The following is a 20,816-nucleotide window of genomic DNA, read 5'->3' on the forward strand; positions in this document are numbered from 1 at the left end:
CCTCTGTTACTGAGGAAGACGTTTCTGCCCTTATACTGTCCTATCACCTCACTAACTTTTCCCTCGACCCCATCCCCTCACAGCTACTCCCTCTCTTCTACCCTTACCCCTATACTCACACACATCTTCAACCTCTCCCACAGCACCAGTATATTTCCCTGATCTCTAAAACACACACTGGTCACACCTATCCTCAAAAAACCTTCTTCTCGATCTAACCTCCCCATCCAACTACCGCCCTTTTCCCTACTCCCTATGGCCTCAAAGCTTCTTGTAAAGCTAGTACATGCACATCTATCCCATTTCCTTACATTAAACTCCCCTCCATGACCCACTGCAATCTGGATTTCGCCCCCATCACTCCACAGAGACAGCAATACCAACAACCTACTTACAGCAAAATCCAAAGGCCACTTCTCTCTACTTATCCTCCTTGATCTGTCTGCAGTCTTTGATACTGTCGACCACCGTCTTTTGCTCCAAACCCTCCAATCCTTCTGCATTTGCGACACAGCTCTCTCGTGGGTTTTCTTCCTATCCGTCTAACCATACCTTTAGTGTAACCTTTTCTGGGGCATCCTCTGCCCCGTTACCACTTTCTGTCGGGGTAGAGCAAGGATCTGTCCTCTGTCCCTTTCTCTTCTCAACCTACACGTCATCATTAGGTTCTTTAATAAAGTCCCACGGGTTTCCATTTCATTTGTATGCCGATGACACCCAAATCTACCTCTCTGCACTAGACCTATCTCCTTCCTTGCTAACCCATGTCACTAACTGTCTTTCTCATATCTCATCTTGGATGTCCTCTCACTACCTTAAGCTAAATCTCTCCAAAACTGAGCTCCTTATTTTCCCCCTTCTTCCAAAATCTCCCCCCCCCCCATTTCTCTATAACTGTTGATAATGCCATCATTACCCCTACCCGCATGCCTGATGTCTTGGGGTCACACTTTACTCAGATCTTTCTTTAACTCATCATATTCAGTCCTTGGCTAAAGCCTGCAGCTTCCACCTTAAAAACATCTCTAAAATTAGACATTTCCTTACACTAGACACAAATAAGATTTTAATTCACTCTCTCATCCTTTCCCTCCTCGACTACTGCAACTCCATTGTCTCTGGTCACCCTAACTGCCGCCTAGCTCCTTTACAATCCATAATGAATGTCTCTGCCAGGCTCATCTTCCTTACACGTTGCTCTTCATCTGCTGCAGCTTCACTGGCTTCCTCTTGCCTCCAGGATTAAACACAAAATTCTCACTCTGACATACAAAGCCCTCAACTGCACTGCTCCCCCCTACATCTCAGACCTTGTCTCCAGATAATCTCCCTCCCGTCCCCTTTGCTCTACTATTCAGGGATGCATGCAATCTACATTAACCTTTCCTAACTAAATTGCTATTTTCTTGAACCCCTTAGTATACAAGCCTAAGAGCCCAACTGTTTGCAGGTCACCTTCATAAGAGCCGACTACAACTCTCGGCAGGGCCCTCTACCCATGTGATCCCTATAAATTTTATCTTGTATACGCCTATGTTTATAAGGCTGCAGAATCTGTCGGCGTTCTACAAATACCTGATGATAATAATATTAATAATATTTCTCTTATATCAGTTTGAATAAATTGTAGATAATGGTTCAGGTGAACAAATATTATTAGCCCCCAAAAAGTGTGTATCTATCTATCTATCTATCTATCTATCTATCTATCTACACACACACACGCAGTACTGTGCAAAAGTCTTGGCCACCATTAGATTTGTTGTTTTAGAAAAGTTTTAATGGCCATCCATATTTATTTTTTGGTCTATTTATTAAGATACAAACAGAAGATACAAAATATAAACCCCCCACAATTTTTAGACCAAAATAGCTTCTTCAGGCAAAAGTTGGTATTTTGTGTGACCTCCCTTGGCACTAAGCACATCTTAAACTCTTTTGGGGAGACTGTCCTGAGGTTTTTTGAAGTAATCTTCTGGTATATTATACCAGGCTCATTTGAGCACTTCCCAGAGTTCTTCTTTAGATTTAGGTTGTCTTTTATTTATTTCTCTGTCCAGGTGATCCCATACTGCCTCTATAATATTCAGGTCTGGACTCTGTGGAGGCCAGTCCATGACTGTCAGTGTTTTATCAGCTGTTTTTCTCTCCAAATGTGATTTCACTGCATTTAGCAGTGTGCTTAGGATCGTTATCATGCTTAAAAATAAAACCGTTCCCAATCAGGCACTTTCCAGAAGGAATGGAATGATGAAGTAAAACCTGTCTGTACTTTTCAGCATTCATGATCTTATTGATTCGGACAATATCGCCAACACCAATGGCAGAAATGCAGTCTCAAACCAGGACAGTTCCTCCACCATGTTTCTCTAAAGGCCACAAGTACTCATTCTTCCATCTTTCTCCAACACTTCTTTTCACATACTGTTGACGATTAGACCCAAAAATTTAAAACTTGGATACGTCACTCCATAATACTCTTTTCCACTGATCTTTATGCCAATCTTTGTGAGCTTTAGTATATCTTAGCCTTTTCACACTTTTCCCATTCCGAAAAAGTGTTTTTTTTTGGCTGCTACCCTTCCACAAAGACCATTCCTGATCGAGCTTCTTCGGACTGTAGAAGGGTCAACTTGGCATCCCAATGAAGCTGCCAGATGCTGAGCCAGGTCCTTGCTGGACTTCTTCCGGTATCTTAAAGAAGAAACTCTGAGAAACTTCTCATCAGATTTTGAAAGTTTTCTTGGCCTTCCAATCCTTGTTTGCCCTTGACCTCTCCTGATTCTTCAAATTTCTTTATAACAGCTTGAATACCACATCTTGAGTATCCAGTTTGTTTGATGATTTCCCTCTGAGAGTAGCATTGCTAATGCAAAAAAGTAGGATTTTATGTCTGTGAAATTCTGTGATCTTTGGCATTTTGAATGGAATGATGTGATTGAAAGTTGGTCATATTAGCAAGCTTCCAATGAATTAAACTCATACCACATGTGTATGTAACATGTGTAATAAACCGTGTTCACAGCAGTCATTTTGACATGAAATAGTAGGACAAATACAGGTGTTAGCAACGACATTAATTAGGGTTCCATTCCATTTAGGCTTACGAGAGCCAGGTTCCTGCTATAGCTCAAGTGTAAGTAGAGGTCACACTAAATACTTGCCACTTTTTACTATAGAAACTGTTTTTCTTTCTAATGACACGATGAGTCCACGGATCATCATTAATTACTGTTGGGAATATCACTCCTGCCCAGCAGGAGGCGGCAAAGAGCACCACAGCAAAGCTGTTAAATATCTCCTCCCTTCCCTCCCACCCCAGTCATTCTCTTTACCTACGTTAAGAGCAAGGAAGTGGTAAAGTAAGTGTTAGTAAAAGATTCTTCAATCAAGAGTCTATTATTTATTAAGTAGTACAAGATTGTGCTGCTTTGTTCTGGGTTGTAGCCGTAGTCCATATCAGTCTCTTCAGTAGAGCAGTGGTGGCTTTAGAGCAATGGGAACTTGTGGGACATAATTCTCACTGCGCCTCCCATATATTTATGCTGCCCTAATCCTGATAGCCTAAGTAAGATTACTCAGGCTTTATCCTTTTTCCACAGGGCTATGTGAGGGAGAGGACCTCTCAAACTTGGTGAGCTACCTTGCTGTCGGGCAGATTTTAAAGGTAAGTGCTGACTTTTTATTCTGGCTCTGGGAAAACAAAGGATCTCAGAGGAAGTGGAGCACTTATTTACCTGGGACATAACTCCTATATATAAAAGGAGGGGATTTCTGTGACAGCACGTTTTAAGCAGGCACTGGGGCTAACGAGACTAGATTAGGTGTTTTTTTTTTTATCTCTGGGGGCTTTAATCACTAGGGCTGAGGGAAAAAGACTCAGTATGAGGTGATTGTTTTTTGTCACATAGTGTATATGAGCTAAGCTGCTGTCTAGCAAGAGGTAGACCCAATTTCCCTCCAAGCTTGACAGAAGGTTCATTTAGCTCCGGGTGGCTTATCTGTAAAAACAATAAGAATGGCGACCAGGAGATGACTTGTTGTAACACCCACGATGGGCGGAGCTATGTGTGGCGCCTATGTGGGCTGCGCACTCTTCTACATCAATTCCGATTTTCGGAAACGGAAGGAAGAGTCACTGTTTAGTTACAAACACAGTCCTTAGTGTTTACACATACAGTATGTTGGGACCGGACAGCGCTACAGCTGAGTCCCGGACCTTTTTATGAAAGTTTGAATCCAAGTCTGCATACTTGCAGTTTGCTTGGTATACATGGCATGACTTCTAAAAATGACTAGTTATGTTTTAAAAGTAAAGTTTGGAATGTATCAGAAGGGCAGATGGGCACCTCAACAAAGTTAAGCTGAGGTTTAGATAGGTTCTGCAGTAATTGCTTGCTAATTTAGTTTTTTTCTGCACACAAAAATAAAAAGTTACGTTTTAAAATTTAAAGGGACAGTAACGTTTTTTATGTATTAATTATTATTAAAAAATGTAAACTGTTTTTTTGTTTATCTCACTTTGTGAGTCAGAATGGACCAAGAGGCCCTGCTAGGTGTGTCTAGTTTTTATGCTTTGATGCCAAGGTGATACCACCAATCCTTTTCTGTTCCTCATCTATTGAGATAACTTTGTTATATAAAATAGATTTTTTTCTGAACCTACTCTAAGGCGCATGCTGTCCAGGAGTCTATTGACAATGGTCAAGATATGCCACTAATTTCTCCTAAAGTGTCCCAAAAATTTTATAGCCCACATGCAGTGCCCTTCGCTTCCTCTCTCACTCCACCTGGCGTTACCTTGCATTTCATGCATTGTCTGTTTTTCTCCCGCTGTAGGGAAAAGTGCAAGAGGACATATATTCAATCAGTGAATAGTGTGACTGATTCAGTAGTAACTATTCCGAATGTTTCTTCCCTGTAACCTGAGGTTGTTTTCTTTCAGTTTTAGCTTGAATACCTCCATTTGTTACTTGAGGAGGTTTTAGCTACCCTGGACGCCTCCGACACTACCGGCGTAGTCAATCCTAGAGAGTCCAGTAAGTTATGCAAATAGAGATATTTGCTAAGGAATAGGAGAAGCCGGGTATCCCTTTTTCTCCTCCCCTATATTTAAAAGGATGTTTCCTATAGCAGACTCTATCAAGGAGTCTGGACAGACGATACCCATGGTGGATGGGGCAATTTCCACGCTAGCCTAGGGAGATACTATTCCCATAGAGAATAGTTTTTCCTTTAAGAACCCTATGGATAATAAGTTAGAGGGTTACAATGACAACCTGTGGTTGGTATGGCTACTGTCACCAGTGCGGCTGCGTCCTGGTTTGATGCGTTGTCTGTTTCTATTGAAGACACCCCTCTCGAAGAGCTTCACTTCAGATTATTAAGCTGGGAGCTATGATTTCAGGCTCTGCCATATTGGTCCAAAGATCATTTTGGTTTCATCTACAGGATGAGAGAAATAAGCAAAAAGGACGTCAGAGATAATTTCGTTCCTTTCGAGATTTCTAGGGAAATCCTTCCACTCCCTCTTCCACGCAGGAGCAGTCTAAGCCTTCCTGGAGACCCAGTCAGTTTTGGAATAGGGGAAAACAGTCCAAGAAGCCTGCTGTTGAATCAAAGACAGCATGAAGGGCCTGCACCCGATACGAAAGGGGGCAGGTTTTCCTTCTTCGCTCAGGCTTGGGTTTGTGGTGGACATTGTGTCCCAGGGATACAAACTAGAGGTCAAGACTTTTCCTCCCAGGGGCAGGTTTCTGTTTTCAAGATTATCGGCAGACCAGACAAAAAGAGAGGCTCTCTTACTCTATGTACGGATCCTCTCCGACCTGGGAGTGATAGTTCCTGGTCCAACGAGGAATGGGATGCTATTCCTATCTGTTCATGGTTCCCAAGAAGGAGGGAACCTTCAGACCAATTTTAGAATCCACACAGGGTTCTCAGAGTGCCATCTTCAAGATGGAAACTATTGTTCCATTTTTCCTTTGGTCCAAGAGGGTCAATTATGACCACGGTGGATTGAAGGATGCATATTTGCATGTTCCCATCCACAAGGACTATCTAAAAATTCTAAGATTTGCCTTTCTAGACAAACATTTCCAGCTCCTGCCTTTTTCCGGCCTTGCCACAAGGGTTCCGGGATCACTGCTGGTGGTGCTCTGATGGCGGAGCATTGCAGTGGCACCTTCTCTGGACGACATTCTGGTTCAGGTGCCTTCCTTTCAACAAGCAGGATTACGCACGGAAATGTGCTTATTTTTCCTGCGGTCTCACGGATGGAAGGTGAATTTGGAAAATAGTTCTTTAGTTTCAACTACAAGGGTAGTTTTCTTGGAGAACTATATTAGGCTACTCATCAATGAAGCTGACAGTAGTCAGGAATTCAAGGATTTTCGATTCTTGCCTAGCACTTCAGTCCTCTCCACAGCCATCAGTGGCTCAGTGCATGGAGGTATTTGGGCTGATGCTAGCGGCAATGGACATCATTCCAGTTGCCCGTTCCCACCTCAGTCCTCAACAGTTAAGAATACTTTGGTGGTTGTCTCAGGATCTTTGCTCCCAGGGAACCTGCTTTTGCAGTTCTTCTGGGTGAATGTGACAACAGATGCCAGCCCTTTGGGCTGGGGAACTGTTTGGGGCTCTCTAAGAGCAGGGATCATGGGCCCAGTTGGAGTCTGTTCTACCCATAAACATTTTGGAATTGATAGTAATCGTCAATCCTCTCCTAGCCTGGCCTCAGTTAGCTTCGGCCTGGTTTATCAGGTTTCAGTTAGGCTTACTTCATCCGTCAGGAACTCTGAGTTTTCTTGGCCATGACAGAGGTAGCCAAGATCGTTCACTGGGCTGAGACCCACAATTGCTGTCTGTTGGCGACCCACATTCCAGAAGGGACTTCTGAGAGGTGGTCTTCGTAAGTAGGCAGACTTTTTACCCAGGGGAGTGGGAACTCCAGCCGGGAGTGTTTTTTTCCAGCCTGATTCCCAATGGGGTCAGTTGAAATTGAATCTCATGGCTTCTCGACAGAATGTCAAGCTTTTGAGGTACGGTTTGAGTTCAAAGATCCCTCAGGCTGTTCTAATAGACGCTCTAGCGCTACCTTGGAATTTCAGTCTTGCATACTTAATTACCCTGTTTGATTTCTTCTCCTGGAGTCTTGGCTCGAACTAAGCAGGAGAGGGCGTCGGTGATCCTCATTTCACCGGCGTGGCCCAGCAGGATTGGTATGCAGTCCTAGTGGACATGTCACATCTTCCACCTGGGAGTCTTCCGTGGAGGAAGGACCTTCTACTTCAAGGACCCTTCTTTTATCCAAATTTAGTTTCTCTGAAGCTGACTACTTGAAAATGGACGCTTTATTTTATCCAAGTGTGGATTCGGAATCGGTCATTGAGACCATGAGGCCCATTTATCAAACTCCGTATGGAGCTTGAGGGTCCGTATTTCTGACGAGTCTTCAGACTCGCCAGAAACACAAGTTATGGAGCAGCGGTCTCTGATGAGGCGGACAGGAATCGCCACAATTTAACCCGATCGAGTACGATCGGGTTGATTGACACCTCCCTGCTGCAAGGGGTGGTGTTGCACCAGCAGCTCTTGTGAGCTGCTAGTGCAATGCTGAATACAGAGAGCATATTGCTCTCCTCATTCAGCGATGTCTGTCGGACCTGATCCGCTCTGTCGGATCAGGTCAGACAGACACTTGATAATTCGGTCTCCATGAATCAGGCTCGTAAGCCTGTGTCCAGGAAAATTTTACCCATAAGACATGGCGTAAATATTTATACTGGTGTGAATCCAAGGGATACTCTTAAAAGGAGTAGAGTTCGGATTCCTAGAATTAGGTCTCTTCTCCAAGAAATAGCTGCCTTGTTTATTTTGGTACATGATTGTCTGGCGGACATCCCAGATGTACATTTGTTTGATCAGGCCTTGGTCAGGATCAGGCCTGTACTCAAATCAGTCACTCCGCCTTGGAGTCTTAATTTAGTTTGTAAGGTTCTTCAGAGGGCTCTGTTTGAGCCGCTGCATTCCTTGGATATTTTCTCTGCTCGTAGAGTGTCAGAACTCTCGGCTTTACAGTATGAGTCTCCTTACCTTATATTCATTCGGATAAGGTGGATTTACGTTCTAATTTAGGGTTTCTCCCTAAAGTGGTTCCAGATGGGAACACTAATCAGGGGATTTTTGTTCTATACTTATATCTTAATCCTTCCTTTTATGAGGAACGGCTTCTACTCAATCTGGACGTGGTACGTGCACTATAATCTTTGTACAGGCGACTAAGGATATTTGTCAGTCTCCTGTTTAATGAAAAGAGACAGAAAGCTACTGCTACTTCTTTTACTTTGTGGCTGAAGAGTATCATTTGCTTTGCCTATGAGATTGTTGGTCAGCAGTCTCCCGAGGGAGTTACGGCTTTATCTACAAGAGTTGTTCCCTCTTCCTGGGCATTAAATTTGAAGCCTTATGGAACAGATTTGCAAGTCCGCAACCTGGTCCTCTCTTCACATTTTTTCAGATTTTTTTTTTTTTTTTTTTTTAAATTTGACTCTTTTGCCTCGGCTGAGGCCTCTTTTGGGAGAAAGGTTTTTCAAGCAGGGGTGGCTTCCGTTTAGGCCTGTCTTGGCCCTCCCTATTCATCTGTGTACTCTAGATTGGGTATTGATTCCCAACAGTAATTAATGATGATCCGTGGACTCATCATGTCATTAGAAAGAAAATAAAATTTATGCTTACCTGATAAATGTATTTATTTCTTGACACGATGAGTCCACGGCCTGCCCTGTTATTTAGACAGGCCCTTAGTATGTTATAAACTTCAGACACCTCTGCACCTTGTTTTTCCTTTCTCTCCTTTACTCCGGTTGAATGACTGGGGTGGGAGGTAAGGGAGGAGATTTTTAACAGCTTTGCTGTGGTGCTCTTTGCCGCCTCCTGATGGGCAGGAGTGATATTCCCAACAGTAATTAATGATGATCCGTGGATTCATCGTGTCAAGAAATAAATACATTTATCAGGTAAGCATACATTTAGTTTTTAATCTGTTTTTCCCCCTGTTTTTTAATACTGCATAGAAATATCCTGTATTTTCTGGTAAGAGAGAGAGAGTGCCCTTTAAACTTAACCTACTAATGCATAAGCTTCTTGCATCTTATCACCATAAAAGACCCATCAGTCAGTGCAGTACTAGATATCAGTAGAGTGAGCACAAATGTTTACTCAGTGTAAGAGCTGGCAGCACAGCTTCATATTTGGCTGTTACACCCTGCTTGAACATATTAAAAACAACAACACTCACTAGCTCGGCAGCTTGGGAAAAAAGGTATTTCTGCATATACCAGGGGTTAAAACATTTTAAACAAAAAACATAAGAAAAATTGGTGATCTTTTATTTCTTCATGCGAAAATAATGATTTAGCAGCGACATTCTAAATGGCAAAGCTACATCCAAATGATCTTTTCTAGTATTTGAGAATTGCTGTGACATTTAAATCCATGTTATTATACACAGTTTATACTAATGCTCGTTTCTGATTTCTCTGTTTTAGAACCAAAGACATTTGCCAAGGAATTTGCTACTGGGTATCTCATTGGAGAGGTTTTGCTTAAATATCAGCTGCAAGATGATTTTGATCAATTTTCACAAAGCAGGTGAGCAGATTTTATTTACCCATATTAAGTAGAAACTAGAAATGAATGTGTAAAAACAATTCAACGCTGTAGTATTCAAGTTCACTTCTCTGTGTATATGAGCAGAGGAATTGATATTGGGTTTCGTAACTGTTTATTGAACCCCATAACACTGAAACATCTTCCAGGGAACCCATAGCCTTCACCTGAAATCCAACCATTATATTTAATGTGACGTGAAAACCTCAATTTCTTTTTATCGAAAATATATCATTTGTTGTTAAGTATGATTATGCTAGCCCTGCTATGTATTATGACGTTAGCCTAATGTCATGTATAATTATGCTAGTCAAGTCATGTATGATTATGTTAGCCATGTTATGTATAATGATGATGATGTTAGCCAGATTATATATGATGATGTTAGGCATGTTATGTTTGATGATATTAACCATGTCACATATGATGATGTTATTTATTATATGTATAATAATGTTAGCTAGGTCATGTATGATGATGTTTGCCATGTTATGTATGATGATGTTTGCCATGTTATGTATGATGATGTTAGCCATGTTATGTATGATGATGTTAGCCATGTAATGTATGATGATGTTTGCCATGTTATGTATGATGATGTTAGCCATGTTATGTATGATGATGTTAGCCATGTTATGTATGATGATGTTAGCCATGTAATGTATGATGATGTTTGCCATGTTATGTATAATGATGTTTGCCATGTTATGTATGATGATGTTAGCCATGTTATGTATGATGATGTTAGCCATGTCATGTATGATGATCTTATCCATGTTATGTATGATGATGTTAGCCATGTTATGTATGATGATGTTAGCCATGTTATGTATAAGGATGTTAGCCATGTTTTGTATGATGATGTTAGCCATGTAATGTATGATGATGTTAGCCAGGTCATGTATGATGATGTTAGCCAGGTCATGTATGATGATGTTAGCCAGGTCATGTATGATGATGTTGCCATCATACATGAGAGGGCTAACATCATCATACATAACATGACTAACATCATCATACATAAACTGGCTAACATTATTATACATAACATGGTTAAAATCGTCATACATAACATGGCTAACATCATCATACATAACAGGGCTAACATCATCATACATAACAGGGCTAACATTATCATACATAACCTGGCTAACATTATTATACATAACATGGCTAACATCATCATACATAACATGGCTAACATCATCATACATAACCTGGCTAACATTATCATACATAACATGGCTAACATCATCATACATAACATGGCTAACATCATCATACATAACATGGCTAACATCATTATACATAACATTCCTAACATCATCATATATGACATAGCTAACATCATCATACATGACATGGCTAACATCATCATACATAACATGCCTAACATCATCATACATGACATGGCTAACATCATCATACATAACATGGCTAACATCATCATACATAACATGGCTAACATCATCATACATGACATGGCTAACATCATCATACATGACATGGCTAACATCATCATACATGACATGGCTAACATCATCATACATAACATGGCTAACATCATCATACATGACATGGCTAACATCATCATACATAACATGGCTAACATCATCATACATGACATGCCTAACATCATCATATGATGATGTTTGATGATCTTATCAAATATATTGTATGATGATCTTATCAAATGTATATGAATTAAAAGTAACTTTATTTACAAATATGCAAGTAGACAGGACAGTGTATCAGACAACAATATTGAATGTTGGAGATGGGTATGTGCACTTCCAAACTCCAATTGAATCAGTATTCCAAAACAAATGTCTTTGAAATTAAAAACATAAGGGCCATGTGGACAGGGATGATGGTGGTGGTCATAAGCTATATTCAGCGTAGGGAAGCTAGTAAAAATGGCTATCTGTATATCACAATATCACATGTCTGTTCAATCTCAATCACATCAGAAATGCAGACACACTATGCGCTCAAAGGCTGCCTCCTGCCTGCGTACTGGTTTGATTGAACAAAGTCAGCCGATTTCTAGCTTATTCCCTATTAAGTAAGTTCACCCAAACTCAGTATAACAGCACTCAAATGTAAATTGTTAAAAAATCACACATGCATATAAACATTCACTTGTCCGTTTACATATGATCACACTTGTAATCTGAGAGATATCCTGAGGGATAACCAACGGACCCCTCATGTACAGGATTACAATGGCTTATATATTTAATTGTTTTCAATATTTATATGTCTCACTGTTGAATATATGAAAAGGTATCACTCTAAAGCATATTGACTTTGACAATAATCACTGCTTAACTATATATCTTTTCTAATGTAGTACAGTTACCGAATTATAAACCAGCTATTAAGTACATACTGCACCTAACATAAATTAAGAAATGCTATTAGAGTCATGAGACCATTTCTTAGCAATCACATGAGATACTGATACTATGTATCCAGTGCGGTAAATTCGAAACCGCTTTCCATAATAGTTAAACCAGACCACACACGTATCACCCTAGACCACGCCCACTGCCGCGTTTCCGTCACTGATACGTGACTTTGTCAGGGCATAGTGCCAGCCCAGCGTGAATGCTCTTGTACCCATCCGTTGCCATGGTGGCAAACAGTAGTTTGCGGAAGTGTTATACCGCCTTGACAGTTTAACTTGGCATTTGCTACTGCCGTTATGCATCACATTAAAGTTTTAATTTACCAACATTTTTGGGGGGGGCTTAAAAGCTTTTAATTAAGGTAATCATACATGTACATAGCCAGTAAATGTCAGTTATTAATTACTCAATTACGGGCGATTTACCACGCTACCAGAGCTGAGGAATAAGGTAACATGCTCAAAAAATATATCAACAAAATCAATTTAGTGAATAAATAATTCATTCACTGCAGAGGATATTACAGTACACCTATTAGTTAGGGTCTATCTATGCCTATTAGATAAAATAGAGGGCTAAAAGACCAATATTTAAACACAAAAGTGTGTAACAATCCAGAAGGATTCATCCAGATGACCTGGGATTTAGGGTTGATGAAAGGACATGTAATTGTTTTTATATTATCTTAGGTTTAATAAAAAAATAAATTAATTAATCCACAATTAATATTAATAAAAATTAATAAAAAGTATGGTACATAACATAGTTTAAGATTGAACTTTAATCAAGGGAGGTTACTTTTATAAATGTTAACTCCCAAGTATATGTATTTTTGGTATATGTTATTCCTTTCAAATTATCTTCTAAAAAGTTGCACAAACAACTCTCTTTGTCCAAAACTCTCCCCTCCTCATGTTAATTCATATGGTCATAGAGGTCATATTTTATGATCTTATATTAAATAAAATAAAAGACCCCTACTAATGGGCTAGATCACTTGTATAGATGATCTTTATCTTAGAGGAAACATTTATAGGAGATGGCCTCATTTAGGCTTTTGTGTACAGCTGATTGTAACTCATGAATCCATCTGCATTCCTTTTGCAGGAGAATTTTTGTAATGTCTCCTCTTCTTCCTCTCAGTTTTAATTGCTCTGTTGCAATGAAAGAGATCTCATATTTATGTCTTTGGTGTATAGTGTTCATATGTTGTGCTAGCGGTACATTGTGGTTCCATTTAATGTCACCTATATGCTCTAATACTCTGGTACGTAGCTCTCTGGAGGTTTCACCCACGTATATCCGAGGACATTTACACATTGCAACATGAATCACTCGTCATGATCTGCAGTTTAGGAAATCTGAAATTTCATATTTCTTACCCGTTTTTGGGTGTGTGAAGATTTTGGTAGGGGCCATATTCTTACAAGCCTGGTACCTACCACATTTATGTAACCTTTGGTTTCTTGTAGCCACATTCTTGGTTGTTCTTGTGAATAGTGACTCTTCGTCAGGATATCTTTCAGATTCTTGGATCTTCTATGTGTTATCACTGGTTTCTCAGTGATAACTTCTGCAAGGTCTTCATCCTCCTGGAGCACATGCCAGTGTCTCTGGAAAATATTCCGGATAGTGATGGTTTTTTCATCAAAGGTTCCTATTATTCTCATCGTTTGTGGTTCACATTTTGGTGAACTTATGGTTGTATGTTGATTAATTAGCAATGACTATCTATTTAGAGCCAGTCTAGCAACTGCCAAGTTAAACTGTCAAGGCGGTATAACACTTCCGCAAACTACTGTTTGCCACCATGGCAACGGATGGGTATAAGAAGTGAGGATTCACGCTGGGCTGGCACTATGCCCTGAGGAAGTCAGGTATCAATGACGGAAACGCTTTGGTAGGCGTGGTCTAGGGAGATACGTGTGTGGTTTGGTTTAGCTATTATGAAAAGCGGTTTCAAATTTACCGCACTGGATACATAGTATAAGTATCTCATGTGATTGCTAAGAAATGGTCTTATGACTCTAATAGCGTTTCTGAATTTATGTTAGGTGCAGTATGTACTTAATAGCTGGTTTATAATCCGGTAACTGTACTACCTTAGAAGAGATATATAGTTAACCAGTGATTATTGTCAAAGTCAATACACTTTAGAGTGATACCTTTTCATGTATTCAACAGTGAGACATATAAATATTGAATACAATTAAATATATAAGCCATTGTAATCCTGTACGTGAGGGGTCCGTTGGTTATCCCTCAGGATATCTCTCAGATTACAAGTGTGATCATATGTAAACGGACAAGTGAATGTTTATATGCATGTGTGATTTTTTAACAATCTACATTTGAGTGCTGTTATACTGAGTTTGGGTGAACTTACTTAATAGGGAATAAGCTAGAAATCAGCTGACTTTGTTCAATCAAACCAGTACGCAGGCAGGAGGCAGCCTTTGAGCGCATAGTGTGTCTGCATTTCTGATGTGATTGAGATTGAACAGACATGTGATATTGTGATATACAGATAGCCATTTTTACTAGCTTCCCTACGCTGAATATAGCTTATGACCACCACCATCATCCCTGTCCACATGGTCCTTATGTTTTTAATTTCAAAGACATTTGTTTTGGAATACTGATTCAATTGGAGTTTGGAAGTGCACATACCCATCTCCAACATTCAATATTGTTGTCTGATACACTGTCCTGTCTACTTGCATATTTGTAAATAAAGTGTTACTTTTAATTCATATACATTTGATAAGATCATCATACAATATATTTGATAAGATCATCAAACATCATCATATGATGATGTTAGGCATGTCATGTATGATGATGTTAGCCAGGTCATGTATGATGATGTTAGCCATGTCATGTATGATGATGTTAGCCATGTCATGTATGATGATGTTAGCCATGTCATGTATGATGATGTTAGCCATGTCATGTATGATGATGTTAGCCATGTTATGTATGATGATGTTAGCCATGTTATGTATGATGATGTTAGCCATGTTATGTATGATGATGTTAGCCATGTCATGTATGATGATGTTAGCCATGTCATGTATGATGATGTTAGCCATGTCATGTATGATGATGTTAGCCATGTCATGTATGATGATGTTAGCCATGTCATGTATGATGATGTTAGGCATGTTATGTTTGATGATGTTAGCCATGTTATGTTTGATGATGTTAGCCATGTTATGTATGATGATGTTTGCCATGTTATGTATGATGATGTTAGGCATGTTATGTATGATGATGTTAGGCATGTTATGTATGATGATGTTAGGCATGTTATGTATGATGATGTTAGGCATGTTATGTATGATGATGTTAGGCATGTTATGTATGATGATGTTTGCCATGTTATGTTTGATGATGTTAGCCATGTTATGTATGATGATGTTAGCCATGTTATGTATGATGATGTTAGCCATGTCATGTATGATGATGTTAGCCATGTTATGTATGATGATGTTAGCCATGTCATGTATAATGATGTTAGGCATGTCATGTATGATGATGTTAGCCATGTTATGTATGATGATGTTAGGCATGTTATGTATAATGATGTTAGCCATGTCATGTATGATGATGTTAGCCATGTCATGTATGATGATGTTAGCCATGTCATGTATGATGATGTTAGCCATGTCATGTATGATGATGTTAGCCATGTCATGTATGATGATGTTAGCCATGTCATGTATGATGATGTTAGGCATGTTATGTTTGATGATGTTAGCCATGTTATGTATGATGATGTTTGCCATGTTATGTATGATGATGTTAGGCATGTTATGTATGATGATGTTAGGCATGTTATGTATGATGATGTTAGGCATGTTATGTATGATGATGTTTGCCATGTTATGTTTGATGATGTTAGGCATGTTATGTATGATGATGTTTGCCATGTTATGTTTGATGATGTTAGCCATGTTATGTATGATGATGTTAGCCATGTTATGTATGATGATGTTAGCCATGTTATGTATGATGATGTTAGGCATGTTATGTATGATGATGTTAGGCATGTTATGTATGATGATGTTTGCCATGTTATGTTTGATGATGTTAGCCATGTTATGTATGATGATGTTAGCCATGTTATGTATGATGATGTTAGCCATGTTATGTATGATGATGTTAGCCATGTCATGTATGATGATGTTAGCCATGTTATGTATGATGATGTTAGCCATGTCATGTATAATGATGTTAGGCATGTCATGTATGATGATGTTAGCCATGTTATGTATGATGATGTTAGGCATGTTATGTATAATGATGTTAGGCATGTCATGTATGATGATGTTAGCCATGTTATGTATGATGATGTTAGGCATGTTATGTATGATGATGTTAGGCATGTTATGTATGATGATGTTAGCCATGTCATGTATGATGATGTTAGGCATGTCATGTATGATGATGTTAGCCATGTTATGTATAATGATGTTAGGCATGTCATGTATGATGATGTTAGCCATGTTATGTATGATGATGTTAGGCATGTTATGTATGATGATGTTAGGCATGTTATGTATGATGATGTTTGCCATGTCATGTATGATGATGTTAGCCATGTTATGTATGATGATGTTAGGCATGTCATGTATGATGATGTTAGCCATGTTATGTATGATGATGTTAGCCATGTTATGTATGATGATGTTAGCCATGTTATGTATGATGATGTTAGCCAGGTCATGTATGATGATGTTAGCCAGGTCATGTATGATGATGTTAGCCATGTTATGTATGATGATGTTAGCCATGTTATGTATGATGATGTTAGGCATGTTATGTATGATGATGTTAGGCATGTTATGTATGATGATGTTAGGCATGTTATGGCCTAGATTTGGAGTTTGGCGGTAAAAGGGCTGTTAACGCTCCGCTGGCTTTTTTCTGGCCGCACCATAAAATTAACTCTGGTATCGAGAGTTCAAACAAATGCTGCGTTAGGCTCCAAAAAAGGAGCGTAGAGCATTTTTACCGCAAATGCAACTCTCGATACCAGAGTTGCTTACGGACGCGGCCAGCCTCAAAAACGTGCTCGTGCACGATTCCCCCATAGGAAACAATGGGACTGTTTGAGCTGAAAAAAAACCTAACACCTGCAAAAAAGCAGCGTTCAGCTCCTAACGCAGCCCCATTGTTTCCTATGGGGAAACACTTCCTACGTCTGCACCTAACACTCTAACATGTACCCCGAGTCTAAACACCCCTAGCCTTACACTTATTAACCCCTAATCTGCCGCCCCCGCTATCGCTGACACCTGCATATTTTTTTTTAACCCCTAATCTGCCGCTCCGTAAACCGCCGCAACCTACGTTATCCCTATGTACCCCTAATCTGCTGCCCTAACATCGCCGACCCCTATATTATATTTATTAACCCCTAATCTGCCCCCCTCAACGTCGCCGACACCTGCCTACACTTATTAACCCCTAATCTGCCGAGCGGACCTGAGCGCTACTATAATAAAGTTATTAACCCCTAATCCGCCTCACTAACCCTATCATAAATAGTATTAACCCCTAATCTGCCCTCCCTAACATCGCCGACACCTACCTTCAATTATTAACCCCTAATCTGACGACCGGAGCTCACCGCTATTCTAATAAATTGATTAACCCCTAAAGCTAAGTCTAACCCTAACACTAACACCCCCCTAACTTAAATATAATTTACATCTAACGAAATTAATTAACTCTTATTAAATAAATGATTCCTATTTAAAGCTAAATACTTACCTGTAAAATAAATCCTAATATAGCTACAATATAAATTATAATTATATTATAGCTATTTTAGGATTAATATTTATTTTACAGGCAACTTGGTATTTATTTTAACTAGGTACAATAGCTATTAAATAGTTAAGAACTATTTAATAGCTACCTAGTTAAAATAATAACAAATTTACCTGTAAAATAAATCCTAACCTAAGATATAATTAAACCTAACACTACCCTATCAATAAAATAATTAAATAAACTACCTACAATTACCTACAATTAACCTAACACTACACTATCAATAAATTAATTAAACACAATTGCTACAAATAAATACAATTAAATAAACTAGCTAAAGTACAAAAAATAAAAAAGAACTAAGTTACAAAAAATAAAAAAATATTTACAAACATAAGAAAAATATTACAACAATTTTAAACTAATTACACCTACTCTAAGCCCCCTAATAAAATAACAAAGCCCCCCAAAATAAAAAATTCCCTACCCTATTCTAAATTAAAAAAGTTACAAGCTCTTTTACCTTACCAGCCCTGAACAGGGCCCTTTGCGGGGCATGCCCCAAGAATTTCATCTCTTTTGCCTGTAAAAGAATAAATACAATACCCCCCCCCAACATTACAACCCACCACCCACATACCCCTAATCTAACCCAAACCCCCCTTAAATAAACCTAACACTAAGCCCCTGAAGATCTTCCTACCTTGTCTTCACCATACCAGGTTCACCGATCCGTCCTGGCTCCAACATCTTCATCCAACCCAAGCGGGGGTTGGCGATCCATCATCCGGTGCTGAAGAGGTCCAGAAGAGGCTCCAAAGTCTTCCTCCTATCCGGCAAGAAGAGGACATCCGGACCGGCAAACATCTTCTCCAAGCGGCATCTTCGATCTTCTTCCATCCGGTGCGGAGCGGGTCCATCTTGAAGCAGGCGACGCGGATCCATCCTCTTCTTCCGTTGTCTCCCGACTAATGACGGTTCCTTTAAGGGACGTCGTCCAAGATGGCGTCCCTCGAATTCCGATTGGCTGATAGGATTCTATCAGCCAATCGGAATTAAGGTAGGAATTTTCTGATTGGCTGATGGAATCAGCCAATCAGAATCAAGTTCAATCCGATTGGCTGATCCAATCAGCCAATCAGATTGAGCTCGCATTCTATTGGCTGTTCCGATCAGGGGGGTTTGGGTTAGATTAGGGGTATGTGGGTGGTGGGTTGTAATGTTGGGGGGGGGGTATTGTATTTATTCTTTTACAGGCAAAAGAGCTGAAATTCTTGGGGCATGCCCCGCAAAGGGCCCTGTTCAGGGCTGGTAAGGTAAAAGAGCTTGTAACTTTTTTAATTTAGAATAGGGTAGGGAATTTTTTATTTTGGGGGGCTTTGTTATTTTATTAGGGGGCTTAGAGTAGGTGTAATTAGTTTAAAATTGTTGTAATATTTTTCTTATGTTTGTAAATATTTTTTTATTTTTTGTAACTTAGTTCTTTTTTATTTTTTGTACTTTAGTTAGTTTATTTAATTGTATTTATTTGTAGCAATTGTGTTTAATTAATTTATTGATAGTGTAGTGTTAGGTTAATTGTAGGTAATTGTAGGTAGTTTATTTAATTATTTTATTGATAGGGTAGTGTTAGGTTTAATTATATCTTAGGTTAGGATTTATTTTACAGGTAAATTTGTTATTATTTTAACTAGGTAGCTATTAAATAGTTCTTAACTATTTAATAGCTATTGTACCTAGTTAAAATAAATACCAAGTTGCCTGTAAAATAAATATTAATCCTAAAATAGCTATAATATAATTATAATTTATATTGTAGCTATATTAGGATTTATTTTACAGGTAAGTATTTAGCTTTAAATAGGAATCATTTATTTAATAAGAGTTAATTAATTTCGTTAGATGTAAATTATATTTAAGTTAGGGGGGTGTTAGTGTTAGGGTTAGACTTAGCTTTAGGGGTTAATCAATTTATTAGAATAGCGGTGAGCTCCGGTCGTCAGATTAGGGGTTAATAATTGAAGGTAGGTGTCGGCGATGTTAGGGAGGGCAGATTAGGGGTTAATACTATTTATGATAGGGTTAGTGAGGCGGGTTAGGGGTTAATAAATTTATTATAGTAGCGCTCAGGTCCGCTCGGCAGATTAGGGGTTAATAAGTGTAGGCAGGTGTCGGCGACGTTGAGGGGGGCAGATTAGGGGTTAATAAATATAATATAGGGGTCGGCGGTGTTAGGGGTAGCAGATTAGGGGTACATAGGGATAACGTAGGTGGCGGCGCTTTGCGGTCGGAAGATTAGGGGTTAATTATTTTAAGTAGCTGGCGGCGACGTTGTGGGGGGCAGGTTAGGGGTTAATAAATGTAATACAGGGTTCGGCGGGGTTAGGGGCAGCAGATTAGGGGTACATAAGTATAACGTAGGTGGCGGTCGGCAGATTAGGGGTTAAAAATTTTAATCGAGTGGCGGCGATGTGGGGGGAGCTCGGTTTAGGGGTACATAGGTAGTTTATGGGTGTTAGTGTACTTTAGGGTACAGTAGTTAAGAGCTTTATGAACCGGCGTTAGCCAGAAAGCTCTTAACTCCTGCTATTTTCAGGCGGCTGGAATTTTGTCGTTAGAGCTCTAACGCTCACTTCAGAAACGACTCTAAATACCGGCGTTAGAAAGATCCCATTGAAAAGATAGGATACGCAAATGGCGTAGGGGGATCTGCGGTATGGAAAAGTCGCGGCTGAAAAGTGAGCGTTAGACCCTTTAATCACTGACTCCAAATACCAGCGGGCGGCCAAAACCAGCGTTAGGAGCCTCTAACGCTGGTTTTGACGGCTACCGCCGAACTCCAAATCTAGGCCTAAGTATGATGATGTTAGCCATGTTATGTATGATGATGTTAGGCATGTTATGTATGATGATGTTAGCCATGTTATGTATGATGATGTTTGCCATGTTATGTAT

The 20,816-nt window shown here is 39.5% G+C and overlaps 1 protein-coding gene across 1 annotated transcript in view; it reads left to right on the forward strand.

Moving 5' to 3' along the window:
* The window catches only part of SPEF2 (sperm flagellar 2), a 439,169-nt gene that overhangs the window by 21,999 nt on the left and 396,354 nt on the right, over nucleotides 1-20,816 (forward strand). Inside the window, exon 2 of the mRNA XM_053699669.1 lies at nucleotides 9,549-9,651. Coding sequence (XP_053555644.1) covers nucleotides 9,549-9,651 — 103 coding nt within the window. The remainder of the gene's footprint in view (nucleotides 1-9,548; nucleotides 9,652-20,816) is intronic.

This window comes from Bombina bombina, chromosome 2 (genome assembly GCF_027579735.1).
Source record: "Bombina bombina isolate aBomBom1 chromosome 2, aBomBom1.pri, whole genome shotgun sequence".
Classification (NCBI taxonomy): Eukaryota; Metazoa; Chordata; class Amphibia; order Anura; family Bombinatoridae; genus Bombina; species Bombina bombina.